The sequence below is a fragment of the Platalea leucorodia genome, assembly GCF_965183815.1.
Source record: "Platalea leucorodia genome assembly, chromosome: 21".
NCBI lineage: Eukaryota > Metazoa > Chordata > Aves > Pelecaniformes > Threskiornithidae > Platalea > Platalea leucorodia.
Genome location: NC_138843.1, coordinates 6518830 through 6533447, shown reverse-complemented (window position 1 = coordinate 6533447; position 14618 = coordinate 6518830). Strand labels below are relative to the sequence as shown.

Sequence of the window (14618 nt, the reverse complement as noted above, 5' to 3'; positions counted from 1 at the left end):
TGAGCCAGGAGTTTTTGTCCCGTACCCAGAGCCTGCGTGGTCGGCACGTCACGGCTGCGACCGAGCAAAGGCGCAGGGCCAGCAGTCGATGCGCTGCCTCCTCGGTCGGTGCCCGGGCATGGGGGCCAGCGGGTAACTCGTGAAGCCCGTGGTCCTGATGGCACCCAGGTGGGGCCTGTCCCGGCAGCAGAGGTGAGCGGGGTGTCAGGCAGACCTACGTGATCCTCCCTCTTCCCAGGGGAAAAGGCTGCAGCGACAGGCAGTGGACAATAAACAGGTTTATCCTCAATGCTGGTCTGTGTCAGAGATGCTTCAAACAAATCCTGCTCAGATTTGGTACGTTCTTCTGAGCAGCTGTGAATGAAAGCTCTGCCTGTTAAAATGTGTCTCCTTCTCTAACGGTAAGCCCTGTTTCTCTGGGTTTTCTTTCTTTTACACTGTCCTGGCTGCTGCTGCTGCTGCTTTTTAGAATCATAGAATCATAAAATCATTAAGGTTGGAAAAGATCCTTAAGATCATCGAGTCCAACCGTGAACCCAGCACTGCCAAGGCCACCACTAAACCATGTCCCCAAGCACCACGTCTCCCCGGCTGTTAAATCCCCCCAGGGATGGGGACTCAGCCCCTGCCCTGGGCAGCCTGGGCCAGGGCCTGGCAGCCCTTTGGGGGAAGAAGTTTTTCCCAATACCCAACCCAACCCTGCCCTGGCGCAGCTTGAGGCCGTTCCCTCTCGTCCCATCGCTTGTTCCTGGGGAGCAGAGACCGACCCCCCCGGCTCCAGCCTCCTTTCAGGCCGTTGCAGAGAGCGATGAGGGCTCCCCTCAGCCTCCTCTTCTCCAGGCTGAGCCCCCCCAGCTCCCCCAGCCGCTCCTCCCCAGCCTTGTGCTCCAGCCCCTGCCCCAGCCTCGCTGCCCTGCTCTGGCCACGCTCCAGCCCCTCCATGGCCGCCTTGGGGTGCGGGGCCCAGCGCTGAGCACAGGACTTTTCTTCTCCTCATCCTGGGCAGATTGCTGTTGCAGCAGTTTTATTTTAAAGGACTGGGGTGAGCCTTCTCCCCAGGAACATGGCATTCCCTCTTTTAAAACTTTTCTACATTTAATATAAACAAGCCCAGAGCCCTCTTGATTTGCCAACTTGTCCAGGAAACATGGGTCTCGTCCAAGGTCTTGCCCAAGGCCTTGTCCAGGGCCTTGGAAACATGTTCAAACGTTGTTTTTGCTGTGTCTTGAGTGGCACTTTTAATAAGCAGCTTACCAATTTCCACCCTCCCCTCTTCCAACGCGGCACAGCCTTTCTAACCAGGCTTGGCAACGCAGGTCCAGTGCCCGCCCGCGGCCAGGGGCTAAGGGCAGGGCCGGGACTGCAGGAGGTGTTGGGGCTCCTCATCGCACCACGGAAAGGGGACCGACGGCTGCCTGGGTCTCTGCCCCGAGGAGCCAGCCCCAGCCCTGGGCAGGCGTCCTGCCCCACGCCGCCCCTGCCGGGACGCTGGCCCCGGATGGCTCTCGGAGCAGTTGCGCAGCACAGCCCAAGAGTGTGGATCAGCCTCTTCTGCCCTGCAGCCACCGGCAGCTCTCACGCGCCGCAGCCTCGGACATGGCCACCCAAGGCCCCACCAGGCCCCACCTGCCAGGGCTCGGACAAGAGCACGGCCCGGCAGACAGGTCCAGCGTCTCCCAGCGCCCTGGAGCGAAGGGCTGGGCCGGACCAGCCGGGCAGCAGGGCAGACTCTGGTCAGGGGATTCACCGGGGCAGCGCCAACAGCGGGAGCCTCTGCGGGGATGCACCACAGGGATGCACCACAGGGAGCACCGGGATTGCTCCATGCAGCCCCCGCCCACCCTCTGGAGAGACCAAAGGGACTCCCTTGGCCCAAACATCAGCTCCTTGCTCGGCCCAAACATCACCTCCTTGCTTGGCCCACACCAGGGAGGTTTCTGCATGCAGACAAGAGAAACCTGCCCATAAATGACTAAAAGCCCCGGGTTTTGTCCAGCTTTGGCTCAAATATGAAACCTCCTGCCAGCTCTCCTGGGGGCAGGTCAGGAAAGCTGCCCACAGCCCGCCGGGAAGCCAGCACACCGGGCTCGCTATCAGGGAGACAGCCTGGGCTCCTCAGGCCCTCCCATCTCCTCCAGTAACAACGCAACAGCCCAAAGTTTGTCTCACTTTTATTTACATGATTGCACAGCCCGTTTCCCCATGACACTGGAACGTGGCAGGTCGGAGACACTGATTTCCCACATCCATGAGCTGAACATCTCCTTGGGAAGGAGGAGAAGACTCAAAGAGTCGCTATTGGGTTTTGCAGGGGCACATGCAACAACTCCAATTATTGGCAACTACAATAAAGACAACGAAGCTGAGAGCGAAGCCATGGTTGTGCAGCAGCGCAGGGCCGGGCCCCAGCTGCCCCCAGCCAGGGACTTCTGGCTTTCACAGTTGCATATTTGGATGGACAGTGGGTTTCCTAACTGAAACACTGGCTCCAGTAAGTCCTTACTAGGGGAACGTGGTGTGGGAGTGCACATCCTTCGTTACCTGCCACAACTAGATGCGTCGCAAGACGAAGCTCCTGGGAGGCAGCCAGGGCTCGAAGGTTAAACTAAACCCCCAAATTTTTCTTCACTGGGAATGTCCTGGTGACACGGGGTTTGTTGGGGAGGGGCTGAAGGAAGGGGCACCCAGGACAAGGCACAGAGCAGTGCTGCAGCGCTCGCTGCCAAGGGGAGGGGGGTGCGGAGGGAGGCAGCGCCTGCACGGCAGCTCCGCTGCACAAGCTGATTTGAAGCAGGCTGCCACGGCTGCGCAGGAGCGGAGGGACACAGCGCGTGACCACCACCACCCACCGCGGGGACGCGGGCACCTCGGAGCCTGCCTCCTCTCTGCTATCTACCCTCACCATCGTGGGAGCCAGAGCCAAGGCCCACGCCAAGCAGCTGCACGCACCTCTGGAGCACCCCGCAGGGCAGCGCCAGCGCCGGCGTCCTTGCGGCCCGCTCCACTCATGGGGCTGAGGAAAGCACAGCACCAAGCACAGCCATCGTCTGGCAGAGTGGGGAGGCGGCAGAGAGGCAAGGACTAAAGCCAAACTCGGGGAGACCCTTGGCAGACTGGGCACTCCACGACAGAGGGGTTCGTTAGCTGGATGTGCTGGAAACGCAGGTGGATGAAGGAGGCGGAGGAACACTGGTCCTGCAGAAGGGACCCAGAGCCTGCTCTCTGGGAACCAGTGACCTTGGGGTGCTTCACTAGAGGACACGTAACAGGCAGGCAATGTTTTCAGGGATGAGCCAAATCACAGCAGCTCCTCTGGCTGCTGCCAAGGAATGTGCAAACAAAGCGCACAGAGACAGCCGAGACCACCTGCGTCCTGCCGAGCGGCTGCAGAGCACGGCCTGTCCTGTAAGGTAACGTGTGTAACCGGCACCACGAGAGGTCCAGCCTCAAGATGGTGAAAGGACATCAGCAAACAGAGACTCCAACTCTCACCTTTTGGGGTCAGGAAAGCTCCTTTCTGAATCTTTTAAAAGCAAAAGGCAATGGTGGGTTTAGCTAGTACGAGCCATCGCTTCCCACCCTCAGATCCTCCATCTACCTTTGCCAGACATACCAAGAGCTGAGTGTATCCGAGTCCTGGGGATGAGCCAGGATCTGCAAGGAAAGCATTTTGTGAGATCACGTCTGCACAGGAAAAGACTTTCTCATTTTGAAACTTATTTTGAAATTCTCAAAATTACAGTACTTTACAATACAAAATGTCTCCACTCAGTATTATGTCATTTTACTCCTTCTGGGATTATAATAATTATTAAAAACACACAACTTTTTTAGAAAGGACAGAAACACCACGAAAGAGACCAAAGAGTAATGGGAAAGGCTGCTGCAGTATTATCAAAACCAATTTAGTGCAAAGGAGAAGGGGACTTTCAAGAACGGTCAATGAAAAGTGTTCTTTATACGCTCATTTGGAGAAAAGGCATAGATTTAACCTCTGAATGAGATCAGGCTGCCAGCTTCTATACTGAAGCTTAGAACATCAACACAAAAGGACTGAAACACAATATGCATGGCCATTAAAAAATAATATTATATATAGATATAGATATATATATATATAGAGAGGGAGATATTTTTCACCTATGGTATTTAGTTATAGGAAAGCGTCCCTGCAGACAGGCATGTTCTGCCATCTGGCTCTTTCGGGCCGTTTCACATGACAGACGTTGATTATCCATCTGATTCCCATAGTATAAAGTACGTGCTGACTGCAAGTCCCTCCGGGTGGGATGATTGCTTTCTAGTGCCTCCACAGTCGCTGCGTTTCCTGCGCACACAGGGGCACCCGACCCTCTTTGCTTCTGTTCTCGCCCCAGCAGCCGCGTGGCGTAGCGGCCGAGGGATGGCTCAGACGGTGGTTTCATCCGCGGTCTTCTTCATGAGCTTGGCAGAGAGGAGGGAGTGGGACACGGGGTGAGGGCTCCGCGAGGCTGGGATCATCAAGCGGACTTTCTGGTTGGTCCTTCGCCACTCCGAGTACAGCTGGCAGTGGTAGCGGAACGAAACCTGGTGGGTGATAACGCACAAGTCTGGTTACCAAACCCCCGTCGCAAGTGCCGGGGCCCGCAGAGGGCCGGTGAGACGCAGCCACCCATCCGCCCTCTGCATATTCATTGTCAATCCACCAGCACCCCCCAGCCAAGGGAGACAGCCCTGCCCCTGAAACGGTTTGGGGCACTCCATGTCCCAAGCCTTCGACGAGGAATCAACTAATTCCTGGTAGCACGAGGCTGAGCGTGGCACAGCCAAAGCGGCTTTCTGGGCAGCACCCGGACAGAGGGACAGAGTTTGCTCAGATGGGTTTGGGTACCAGGCCGGTGGGAAGTGGCGGGGAGGAACCACGCTAGCCACAGGCCGAGGCAAGCACCTCGTCTGGGCAAAACGAGGGGATCTCAACAGGACCAGCCTCAAGTGGCTGAACCCAACCAGCCGCCTCCCATCTCAGATCCTGGTGGATCTTCTCTGCCCTTTGCGAAAGCCTTCTCTCCTTGGTCTGCACCAACGGGACATCGGTTGGACTCATTTTTTCTGACAACGCTGTGGCATGGGAGACTTGTCCAGCCGGAGGGAGACAGGAGAGGGTGGAAAGGCTGGAGGGGACCCGAGCCAGCCTGGCCCAGAGGCGTGAGCTGGCCCTGCAGTTCCAGAGCAGCCCTGCGAGGGGGAGCTTGGAGCTGGGCTTCCCCAGCGGGCTGGGCTCCTTGCTGCGGCCTTCTGCAATGATTAACACCACATTTTCTCGCAGCTCCTGCTGATTCCTTAGTTTTGAAATTAAACTTTTCTATAATTGCTTGAGGAAGGAATAAAACCAGCATGTATTTCCCTCCTATTTATCTTCCTAGAAATTGTGAGCAAGAAAATGAAATACCGTATCCAGTCAGCCACTCATCAAAACCAAGCTTTCGTACTTTGTAAAAGTAGAGGAAACATTTAGCTGGCAAGTAGGAAGCACCAGTAGGTACATCTGACACGGAACAGTCAGTGTTCCTATTACTTCTGGATAGGTCTCAGCCATCTGCTATGAGAAACGGAGCTGTGCCACCGCATTGAGGTCATTTAGCTTACTGATCTGTGCACTCCCCTCTTCCCCGTTGTAGAGGGACAACTGTTGGAATAAGGTTGTTTGCTGATAAACAAGAAGCAAACGCATCTCGCCGCCTTCAGAGACAGCGTGTGAACGGGGAGCCAATGGCACAAACCTCGAGGAAAGCTCCTGCTCCACGGGGAGGAGCTGCCACCTCGGCCGTGGCCTCGCTTGCAATCCTCACACCGATTACAGCCATCGCCACCCACCCACGTAACGGCCCTTCGTGCTGCACAGCCCATGGCGGCGTGGAAGAATTGCAGCTGAATATGGTAAATGTGAATAAAGGGGCTTCGCTTAATGTCCTTCTCTGTTCGAGGAAATGTGAAGCACAGCAGAACTAGAGCCATTTTAGTCAGGACTCGTTATTTCGCAAAAAAAAAAAAAAAAAAAAAAAAAAAACCACAAAAAAAAACCCAAAACATTTTTCCATTTCCTCCAGATTTCCAGCTCCTCCAGACCAGTCCTGGGATAGAGAAGACGGAAGCAATTCCTCTTAAGGTTTCCAATTTTAGCTTGGCTTTCTACAGAAATGAACCTTATGCAGCACGTACATGCAGCAGTGTAGGCCTTCCTCAGCAGCTCCCTGTGCGCCGCGATGGCTGCATGTTTTGACAGCAGCACTGCTCAGGCACTCTCGCTGCAGGCACCCCCAGAGCAAAGGCTGCGGCACTGACTCACCCTCCCCTGGCACCTGAGTCTGCGTGGGAGAGCTGCAAGGAACGTCCTCACCCCAGGGAAAGCCGCTACTCTGACAGACCAGAGCATAAATGGCAGGGAAATGGGCTGTGGCACTTCCACTGCCTGCAGAACTGCCAGTTTTTTGGGGTCCCACTACTTCTGCTCCAGCAACTGCACTTCTTTCCTTCCCAAAATGGTGTTTCCCAGCAAGCAGCTGGAAAAAGGGTATCGACAGGGCACGAGTACACACAGGGCTTCGAACAGGAGAGCCAAAATGAAGATGCAAACCCAGCAACCCACCTAGGAACAGAACACGACAAGAACTGAATGGGAAACAGGGGAAGTCGCTGGCCTGGGACCACCCGGAGAGAGCAGGGCCAGGGGAGCCGCGAGGGCTCGGGGAGCGGCAGGGCAGGGAGCGGCCCCCCAGCCCGGCTGCTCCTCTCGGCTCTCAGCTGGGAGCGCTCACAGATGGGCTACACAGCAAATTCACATTTGCTTTCCTGCTCTTCTGGACTCGCCCCAGGCTGCGAGCTCCTGGCTGCCTAATTCAGCATGTCCACAAAGATGCAAAGCGAGGCATCTGCAGGAAGCCCTTTCCCAGCACGGATCAGTTCAACACCCAGTGTCAAGTGCAGGATCCCACTAATCCCCAGTGCCTCCAGCCCTGACAGCGCAGGTGTAAAGCCGCAGCAGTGGTCAGGGCAGGCTGGCTACCCACCCTTGGCTAGGGCTCGAGTCCAAAAGCCCAGTACGGGGAAGTCAGAGTGCTGGGGAGCCCTTGCTCCCCAGGGCCAGAGTGCTCCTTGCACACACCCTTCTGTGCTGCTCACCTCTTAAAAATCTTGTGTAGGACTTTGTTTAGTTGTGGGCCACAGAGACCCCCAACGGCCAGTCTGCACCTCCTCTGGGCCCGGCCAGCCTGTGCTGGGCAGCACAAAGCATGGAGGGGCACGATGGCAGGTTATTTAGGGGTCAAACATTTTCCAGATTTTATTCTTCCCCTAAACCACCCAGGTAATAAATTTGTTTCTTCTCAAAAATAGGAACAGGAACAACAGCTGGACCACTGCCTGCCCCCACCTCCAGGCCTCCCCACCCAGCCCCAGGCACGGCTGCGCCCGGGTACGCGGCACCCGGGGGAACACAGCTCCCGTGTCAATCTGGAAAGCAGATGATCAGGAAGTGGTTTCTCATTCTCAGCAACAACTTTAGCAGCTCCCATTTGAAGATAATTAAATGGATGTTCAAGAGAAAGAGCCCAAGGTTTTCTCACAAGGGGAGGCAGAAACGGCTGGGTGCACCGACACGGTGCAAGCCAGTACTTCGGTCTCCCTTTTGAGCGGAAACAAGGCCCTGGGCAGCAGACACTTACCAGCGTCCAAAGGACGTAGATTGTGAAAAGTGCTATAGTTAGTGCTATGAGTCCGATGGCCTCCAGTCGGCTGTTGAACTGCAAATGATCCTGGGCTCCGCGCAGACACAGCCAGCCAGAGATCGCCGCCAGGGGAGTAATGAAGAGGAAACACACCATGTCGCAGAAAAGGGTCCTCTTCTCATTGCGGGGACCGGGATCCTTCAGCCACTGCAGGAAGGAAGGGAGAAGGGCATCAGTCAGCAGCACGCAGAGCACACAGCGTGCTAGCAAAACAGGACTGCTATGCTGGGAGGCTCTCACATGCTCTCTGCGCTCCGTACATACCTGGTGCGTACACTTAACTCACATAAGCCTTCACAAAAATAGAGCTAGAGACTGTCATAGCATCACAGAACCGTTTAGGTTGGAAGAGACCTTTAAGATCATCGAGTCCAACCGTTAACCCAGCACTGCCAAGGCCACCACTAAACCATGTCCCCAAGCACCACATCTCCCCGGCTGTTAAATCCCCCCAGGGATGGGGACTCAGCCCCTGCCCTGGGCAGCCTGGGCCAGGGCCTGACAGCCCTTTGGGGGAAGAAGTTTTTCCCAATACCCAACCCAACCCTGCCCTGGCGCAGCTTGAGGCCGTTCCCTCTCGTCCCATCGCTTGTTCCTGGGGAGCAGAGACCGACCCCCCCGGCTCCAGCCTCCTTTCAGGCCGTTGCAGAGAGCGATGAGGGCTCCCCTCCCTCAGCCTCCTCTTCTCCAGGCTGAGCCCCCCCAGCTCCCCCAGCCGCTCCTCCCCAGCCTTGTGCTCCAGCCCCTGCCCCAGCCTCGCTGCCCTGCTCTGGCCACGCTCCAGCCCCTCCATGGCCGCCTTGGGGTGCGGGGCCCAGCGCTGAGCACAGCACTCGAGGGGCGGCCTCACCAGTGCCCAGCACAGGGGGACGATCAGGTATACTTTTAACAACCAACAAGGGAAAAAAATATAGAAAAGCAAAAAGAAAGCGAGTAACTGGCAGAAAGCTTTGCACCTGAGCAGACAAACAGCAGCCACGGGGTCTCGGTGTTGGGCTGGCCCCAGCAGAGGAAGGGAACACAAACCCATTTTCTTTTACAGAACCACCTGTGCCCAAATCTGCATCTTTCTCCCAGGGAAAGCCTTTGACCATTTCTGAAGAGAAAGCAGCACAACTGTCCGGTGAGGAGGGACACGGAGCTCAGCCGGCTGGGGGAGGATCCCCCATTGCTTTCTCCCAGATCTCAGCGGATCACAAGTGACCATGAGGGGACAAGGCACGATCACACAGACACAGCTGCTGAAAACTCCACCTTCCTGACTGCAAAATCCCAAAGACGCCTCCACTGCTGGCGGCCACCCGCTGGCCACCACGTAACAGGCAGAAGAAACCTGCCAGGACGAGGGCAGAGTGGATTCTGGTGTATTCCTTCCCATTTCCAGGCTCGCTTTCTCGCCTCCCAGGCAGCGCGTGATCCATCAGCAGGGGTCACTGCACTTTGCTCTGCCTTACCAACTGGCTTTGCAAGCGCTCCTCTCTTGCAGCTCTCAAAAATCAGCAGGTTGCAGAACGAACGTGGCTCTGTTGCAGGCAGGTTTCCCTCAACAGGCGACCTCTAAACGTTCACCACTTTTCGGAGTCCCGACTGGCTTCCAGTGTGGGTTCATTTTAAATACTTGACTTTGACAACAGCAATTGTTCTAGTTTTCCTGGGATTATGCTATTTTCAGCCTTTCCTTTCCTTTTTTAGAATAGCAAGCAGCTGTGTTCCTACCAATACCCAGAGTTGTTACAGACCATTTTTACTGGGAGTTCTGTATGCTGGGCTGCCAGATCCTTCCTTCTTTCCCGCATGAGAATGACTGGTCTCATTTAGAAGGGTTTTTTTCCTCAAAAAAAAACCCCAACAAAACAAAAAAAAACAAAAAAAACCCAAACTGGAGAACATGATTGAAAAGGCACAGTCAGAGCAGGGAGGGGAATATCCCCAAGGCAGCCAGGGCCAGGCAGGCACGTCCTACTGCCAGACTTGGGGTAGGGTGCCCACTTTTGAACAGGCAGCATGAAAAGGGACGCGTCCAAGAACTATGCACACAAAGCTCCTTCCCTACACAGTTTAAACAGCAATACGGAAGGGGTGGTATCAGGTATGCAAGAAATTAATGAGACCGCACTGGTCAAAACAGAGCACAGGTAACCTGAGAACGTGGCTGGCCAGGACAAGCAGAAGGTGTTGGCCCAGAAGAGGAGCACGGAACGGAGCGCACAAGTTAGCGCGGGTTTAACTACGGAGAGAGTCGAACGTGAGGGATGTGCAGCGAGACACAGCAGAGGGGTGAGGACAGGATGAGAAGTGCAGACAACTCTTGTTGAAATGGGGAACAGAAAGGGGAGATGGCAAATCCAGGCAAGGAACAGGAGCGTGGCTGGGGTGGTCAGAGCCACGGCAGCAGCATGCTCTGCAGACACCTGCGATGAGACACCGAGCTGGCCCAGAACGGAGGAGAGGATGCTGCAGCAACAGAAAAAAGCCTGGCCAGGAATTTCAGCTGGGAGGACCGACAAGGAAGATATTTGAGATGTGACCTGAAGCATCTGAGAGACCCAAACAGAGCAAGGACAAAGCTTGAGAGCAAGCTGGGACCTGAAGAGCACAGACAGATCTGGGGACCAAGTAATGCCCCTGCAATAACAGAGGACAAGTTAGAAGCATTTTTAAAGCCATTCTGAGCACAACTTGATGGCCAGCCAGCCAGAAGGAAATTTCAGAGCAGCCACAACTGTGGTTTGGACAGGAGGAGCTGGGAGAAGGGAGGCAGACCTGCAAGTCACCCCTTGTGTGGCTCTGCAGAGGAGATTAGTGGTGATGAGCTGCGTGGGGAAGATAAGGACCACACACGCAGTCCTGAGGAACCCCAGGAGGAAGCGAGGGTGGACAGCAACTCCTCTACGCAGTAAAGCTGCTCCTACAAACAGTGCACGGGCAGCCCCATCATCCAAAGCCCCAGCTGTGTCCCTGGCTTTCCCTGCCCCAACCAGCCCAGGGCTGCCCCGGCCACACAGCACCCAGGTGAACGCTGAATTGCCCCGACTGGGCCAACACCCCTCTAGCAGCAATCCCAGAGCACCCCGTTCCCTGTAAGAGGACAACTTGGGTCACTTTTGACCCTCATACAATAAGGATCTCAGGGACTGAAGGCAGATAGGTATTTTACTGCATCTTATTCTATTTATATTCCCTGTGAACTTTGAAACTCCTTCTTCCTCCCCAAGATGGGAGCCAAACATGTAAAGGCAGGAAGCAAATTAATTTCCTTTTGAAGTAGTTGATTTACGTTGCCAATATGCACTGACACAGTAAAAAAAAGAATACAATAAGCCACCCTAAGGGCGCAGGCTTTCTGGCACAGCAGCACATTAGTGCATACCGGACTTAAAATAAACCTTGCAAACAATCCAAAAAGTGGTCAGTCAGATTAAACAATTTTTGTAGGGAAAACTATCAAGTAAACATGGGAAAGCAACAAAAGCACAACTTGGTTTTCTTCCAGGCCAAGTCCAAAAACAATTGCTTCCATGCTGCAATCACATGTAAGACTAAAGGGGAAGAGGTAGAGCTGGCTGCTTGCTGCGACTTCAGCTGTGAGCCGGGTCCAGGCCACCCTGCTGGAAACAACCTCTCTGCCTGTGTGACAAGAAGTTATTTCAGGTACAACCATATTTGTCCTCCAGCACGATCCTGAGGCTTTTCCAGATGCTCCTTCTACTGGGATCAGCAGGGTTGTGGAAGGGAGCTCACTTCTTGGACCCACGGCAGGGCTACGGGATGATGAGTATCTGATCTTTGGGTGTTGCAATGCCCACAAAACCACCCAGCGTGAGCCCCAGGTGATGGAAGGCAGGAGAAGGGCACGCAGACAGAGACACCAGGATATCATCAGCTCCTCTGGAAGCTAAGAGCAGAGCTCGAAGTATAACAGAGCAGTCTCCCAGACAGTCCATCCCAGCACCCGCTACTCCGCGTGTCTCAGAGCTTGGCTGCATTCTGCCAGGTGGGACCAAGGGGACCGGACTGATGAGGGACTGTCCCAGCAGCGCTCAGCACCTTGCAGTCTTTCTGGGGGTTATAAATGGGTGGTTCAGAATAAGCTTTCATTGATTTTCACAGCTCGCTCACCTGTGTTGCAAAGTGTCCGTGGCTGTGAGCTATTAGCCTCTGTTTTATAAAACACATTGCATGCAGCATGCACGTGCCAGCCGATGGCAGTCCCACGCCAAGCGGGACCAGCAGTGCGGTACCAGCGCCGGCGGGACCAGCAGTCTCTGGCCAGCACGTGCTCCGGTGTCTCCCAGCTGGACCACCCGCTCTGGTGAGCGCTGCTCAGGACCAGCGTGCCCTGCCAGTCTCACCAGCTGACCCTGCCGCAAAGGTCCCCACGTGCTTCACGGCTACGGTATGACGCAAGCTGCAGCAACAACAGGAGTATTTGGCTGTGTAAAGCCAACCGCATTACGAAACACCCCGTGTCCTTCCTGTCCACCAAATAGGTAGCCTGTGGCTGCTCAGGTGCCTGTTGATTTTCTTTTCGCTGCTGACCTGGTGCCTGGCTATGTAAGCCAGAAAGAAAAACATGACCTTGAATCACAGCAGCACAATTAGCCCTGTCCCTGCCCTGAGAAACATCTCGAATCAAAAAATGCAGCTTCAGAAGAGGGACTGTCCCATCCCTTCTCTGGGCATCCACCAAAACCTCCTTGCAGGCCACCGAGCTCCATGGGCAGCCCCAGCAGGACAGTCCTGTTTCCTTTACCAAGGTGGGGAGGGATGTTTTCTGACGGAGCACCCAGAGTTCAGGAAGCCAAGACCCAGAAATGCCCCTAGCCCTGCAAGTAGAGCAGTTAAATGCTGCAGAGCACAGTGGCCCCATCCCATCCTCCTTTCCCCACCGCACAACTGCCTGCCATTGATGCTCCACAAACCTCAACAAGCTGAATCTCTCCTTGTAGGGGCATGAGCACCTTCCCGATGCACTCAGCCCAGCTCCAGCCACCGGGAAGCACAGGGCACCGGGCTGACCTAGGAGAGCAAGAGCTGCAGGAGCACTAGAAATGGTGGGCAGGAGGAACCGACCCAAGCAGCGCTGCAGGTCACCAGGACACTTTCCTACACAGCAGCAGGTGCTTCTGTGGTTGGTGTCACCACGGGAAATGCCGTGCCACCACATGTACATATATGAGATCATGGCACCACCAGCAGCTGCACCCCGGAGAAAGCCCCCTGGCAGCAGGTCCTCCAGCTCCTCAGGGCACAGACAGGGCTGGACAAAGCGGTGAAGATGGACATGTAAGGAAGAGACTAGTGCTGGTAAGTGCCAAGGACGTGGGGATGAAGTAGTTCTAGTTTTGGCCCCAAAGAGGCTGTTCCAGGTTTGCAGAGCAGTGCCAAGGACTGCACAGAGAGATACCACGAGGATCTAGGATGGGATCTGAGAAGAACATCTCCAGACAGCAAATGCAAGCAAAGACAGAAAGGAAAAGATGAGGGAGGCATGGGACTCAGCTGGAGCCAAGAGCGATTTGGTTTTCAGTAGATGCAGGAGCCTAACACAGGCTTGCACTGAGAAAGGAGAGCAAGAAGCTGGGGATGGGGGTAGAGGAGCGCAGACGAGACAGAGAATGGTGCAGCGAGTTCAGCAGAAGAGTTCAAGGAAAGCAAAGGCAAAAGGCTGGCTGCAAGGAAGATAAGGCTGGAGGAAGGGTGGGGAGAGTTTACGTCACGGCTCAGTTCTCTCAACGGGAGGGGAGGCAGCAATCGCTGCACCCGGTGCTGCGCCCAAAGGCAAAATTTCATTTCCTAATAACATAAGCAGGAGTAATAAGAATATCAGTATTGCTCCCTGCAAACCTCACTTTGCTCGTACCGGAGACACCGCAGCAGCACCTCCCGCAGCTACGGAGGTACGGGAGACTACGGGGCAGAAAGACGGCACGTGGCAGACCCACAGGAGCCCTCCCGTGCTCCACACCCAAACAGCCAAGCAAACACCTCCGAGAATTTCAAACAGGCTTTGCTGCAGGTGACAGTTGTGTTTGGAAGTCGTACTTCTCTTAGGAGACAAAAAACAAACAAACAAACAAACCAACCAAAACACTGACCTATATAAAATATCCAGCTTAAGTGAACGAAAGGTATTAGCAGTCAGTGGAAAAAACCCATCTTTTAATCAAAATTGCATAATAAAGCACAAAGAAAAACACTAGGAGCAAAAAACCAGCAGTCTCCTGTGCTGCATACGGCCCCTGGAAGGAGCCGTTTTGCAGAGGCACAGGGACACGCAGCTATTACTAAAGCTGCCATTTCTAAACAAAGCATGTCAACACACATTCTGCAGGAAAGCCCCAGCAGCGAAGGCAGGGAAGCAAGGGTTTTCTTGGGGCTCCATCATGAGACGTGCTTGCCAGGACAGAAAAACGGGAACAAAGGGTGTGGCTAAAGGGCTCCAGTGGCAACTGATTCACCAGAGAAATCTGGTTTGGAATTAGTGAGCTGTCTCAAATGAGGTTTGCTTTAGCAAAGGTATTAAATGCTTAGGGAAGCATTACGAACAAGTCGTGCATGACGCCCATTAGCGTTTACCACCAGGATACGCTGGCTTTCGATATCCTGGTAATTTCAGCAAAGCCAGAGACTTGGCCTCGGCACCAGAAATTCAAGCCTGCTCTCAGAGCTGAGTGCTGTAACCCCTAGGTTCCTCTCTCTAGGATTTACATGATGTGTGGACAAAAATACATCCTTCCTCTTCAACACGGACTGACATTTCGCTGGGATTAAACAGCTGCCGCTCTGACACCCGCCCGAGCTGCCAGCCCAGGACATTTCCGTGCAGAGACCTCGGCTGCTCGGCAGGCACCA

The 14618-nt window shown here is 54.7% G+C and overlaps 1 protein-coding gene and 1 long non-coding RNA gene across 9 annotated transcripts in view; one reads left to right on the top strand and one right to left on the bottom strand.

The window, feature by feature from the left end:
* Positions 1-1312: 1312 nt before the first annotated feature.
* MARCHF2 (membrane associated ring-CH-type finger 2) overlaps positions 1313-14618 on the bottom strand; it is a 43902-nt gene continuing 30596 nt past the window's right edge. For 5 of the 8 annotated variants that reach the window (XM_082331385.1, XM_082331383.1, XM_082331388.1 and 2 more), the window contains 3 exons: positions 7701-7910; positions 4141-4566; positions 1319-3654 (listed from right to left, as the gene is read on the bottom strand). In XM_082331385.1, the coding sequence (XP_082187511.1) occupies positions 4408-4566; positions 7701-7910 (369 nt within the window). In that variant the 3' untranslated portion in view covers positions 1319-3654; positions 4141-4407. Of the gene's footprint in view, positions 3655-4140; positions 4567-7700; positions 7911-14618 lie in introns of all 8 variants that reach the window. The other 3 variants (XM_082331386.1, XM_082331390.1, XM_082331387.1) reach the window with 3 other exon arrangements.
* LOC309599702 lies at positions 7922-13614 on the top strand. The gene is made up of 3 exons (XR_014230317.1): positions 7922-8030; positions 8841-12159; positions 12713-13614. It is a non-coding gene; the product is annotated as an uncharacterized lncRNA (long non-coding RNA).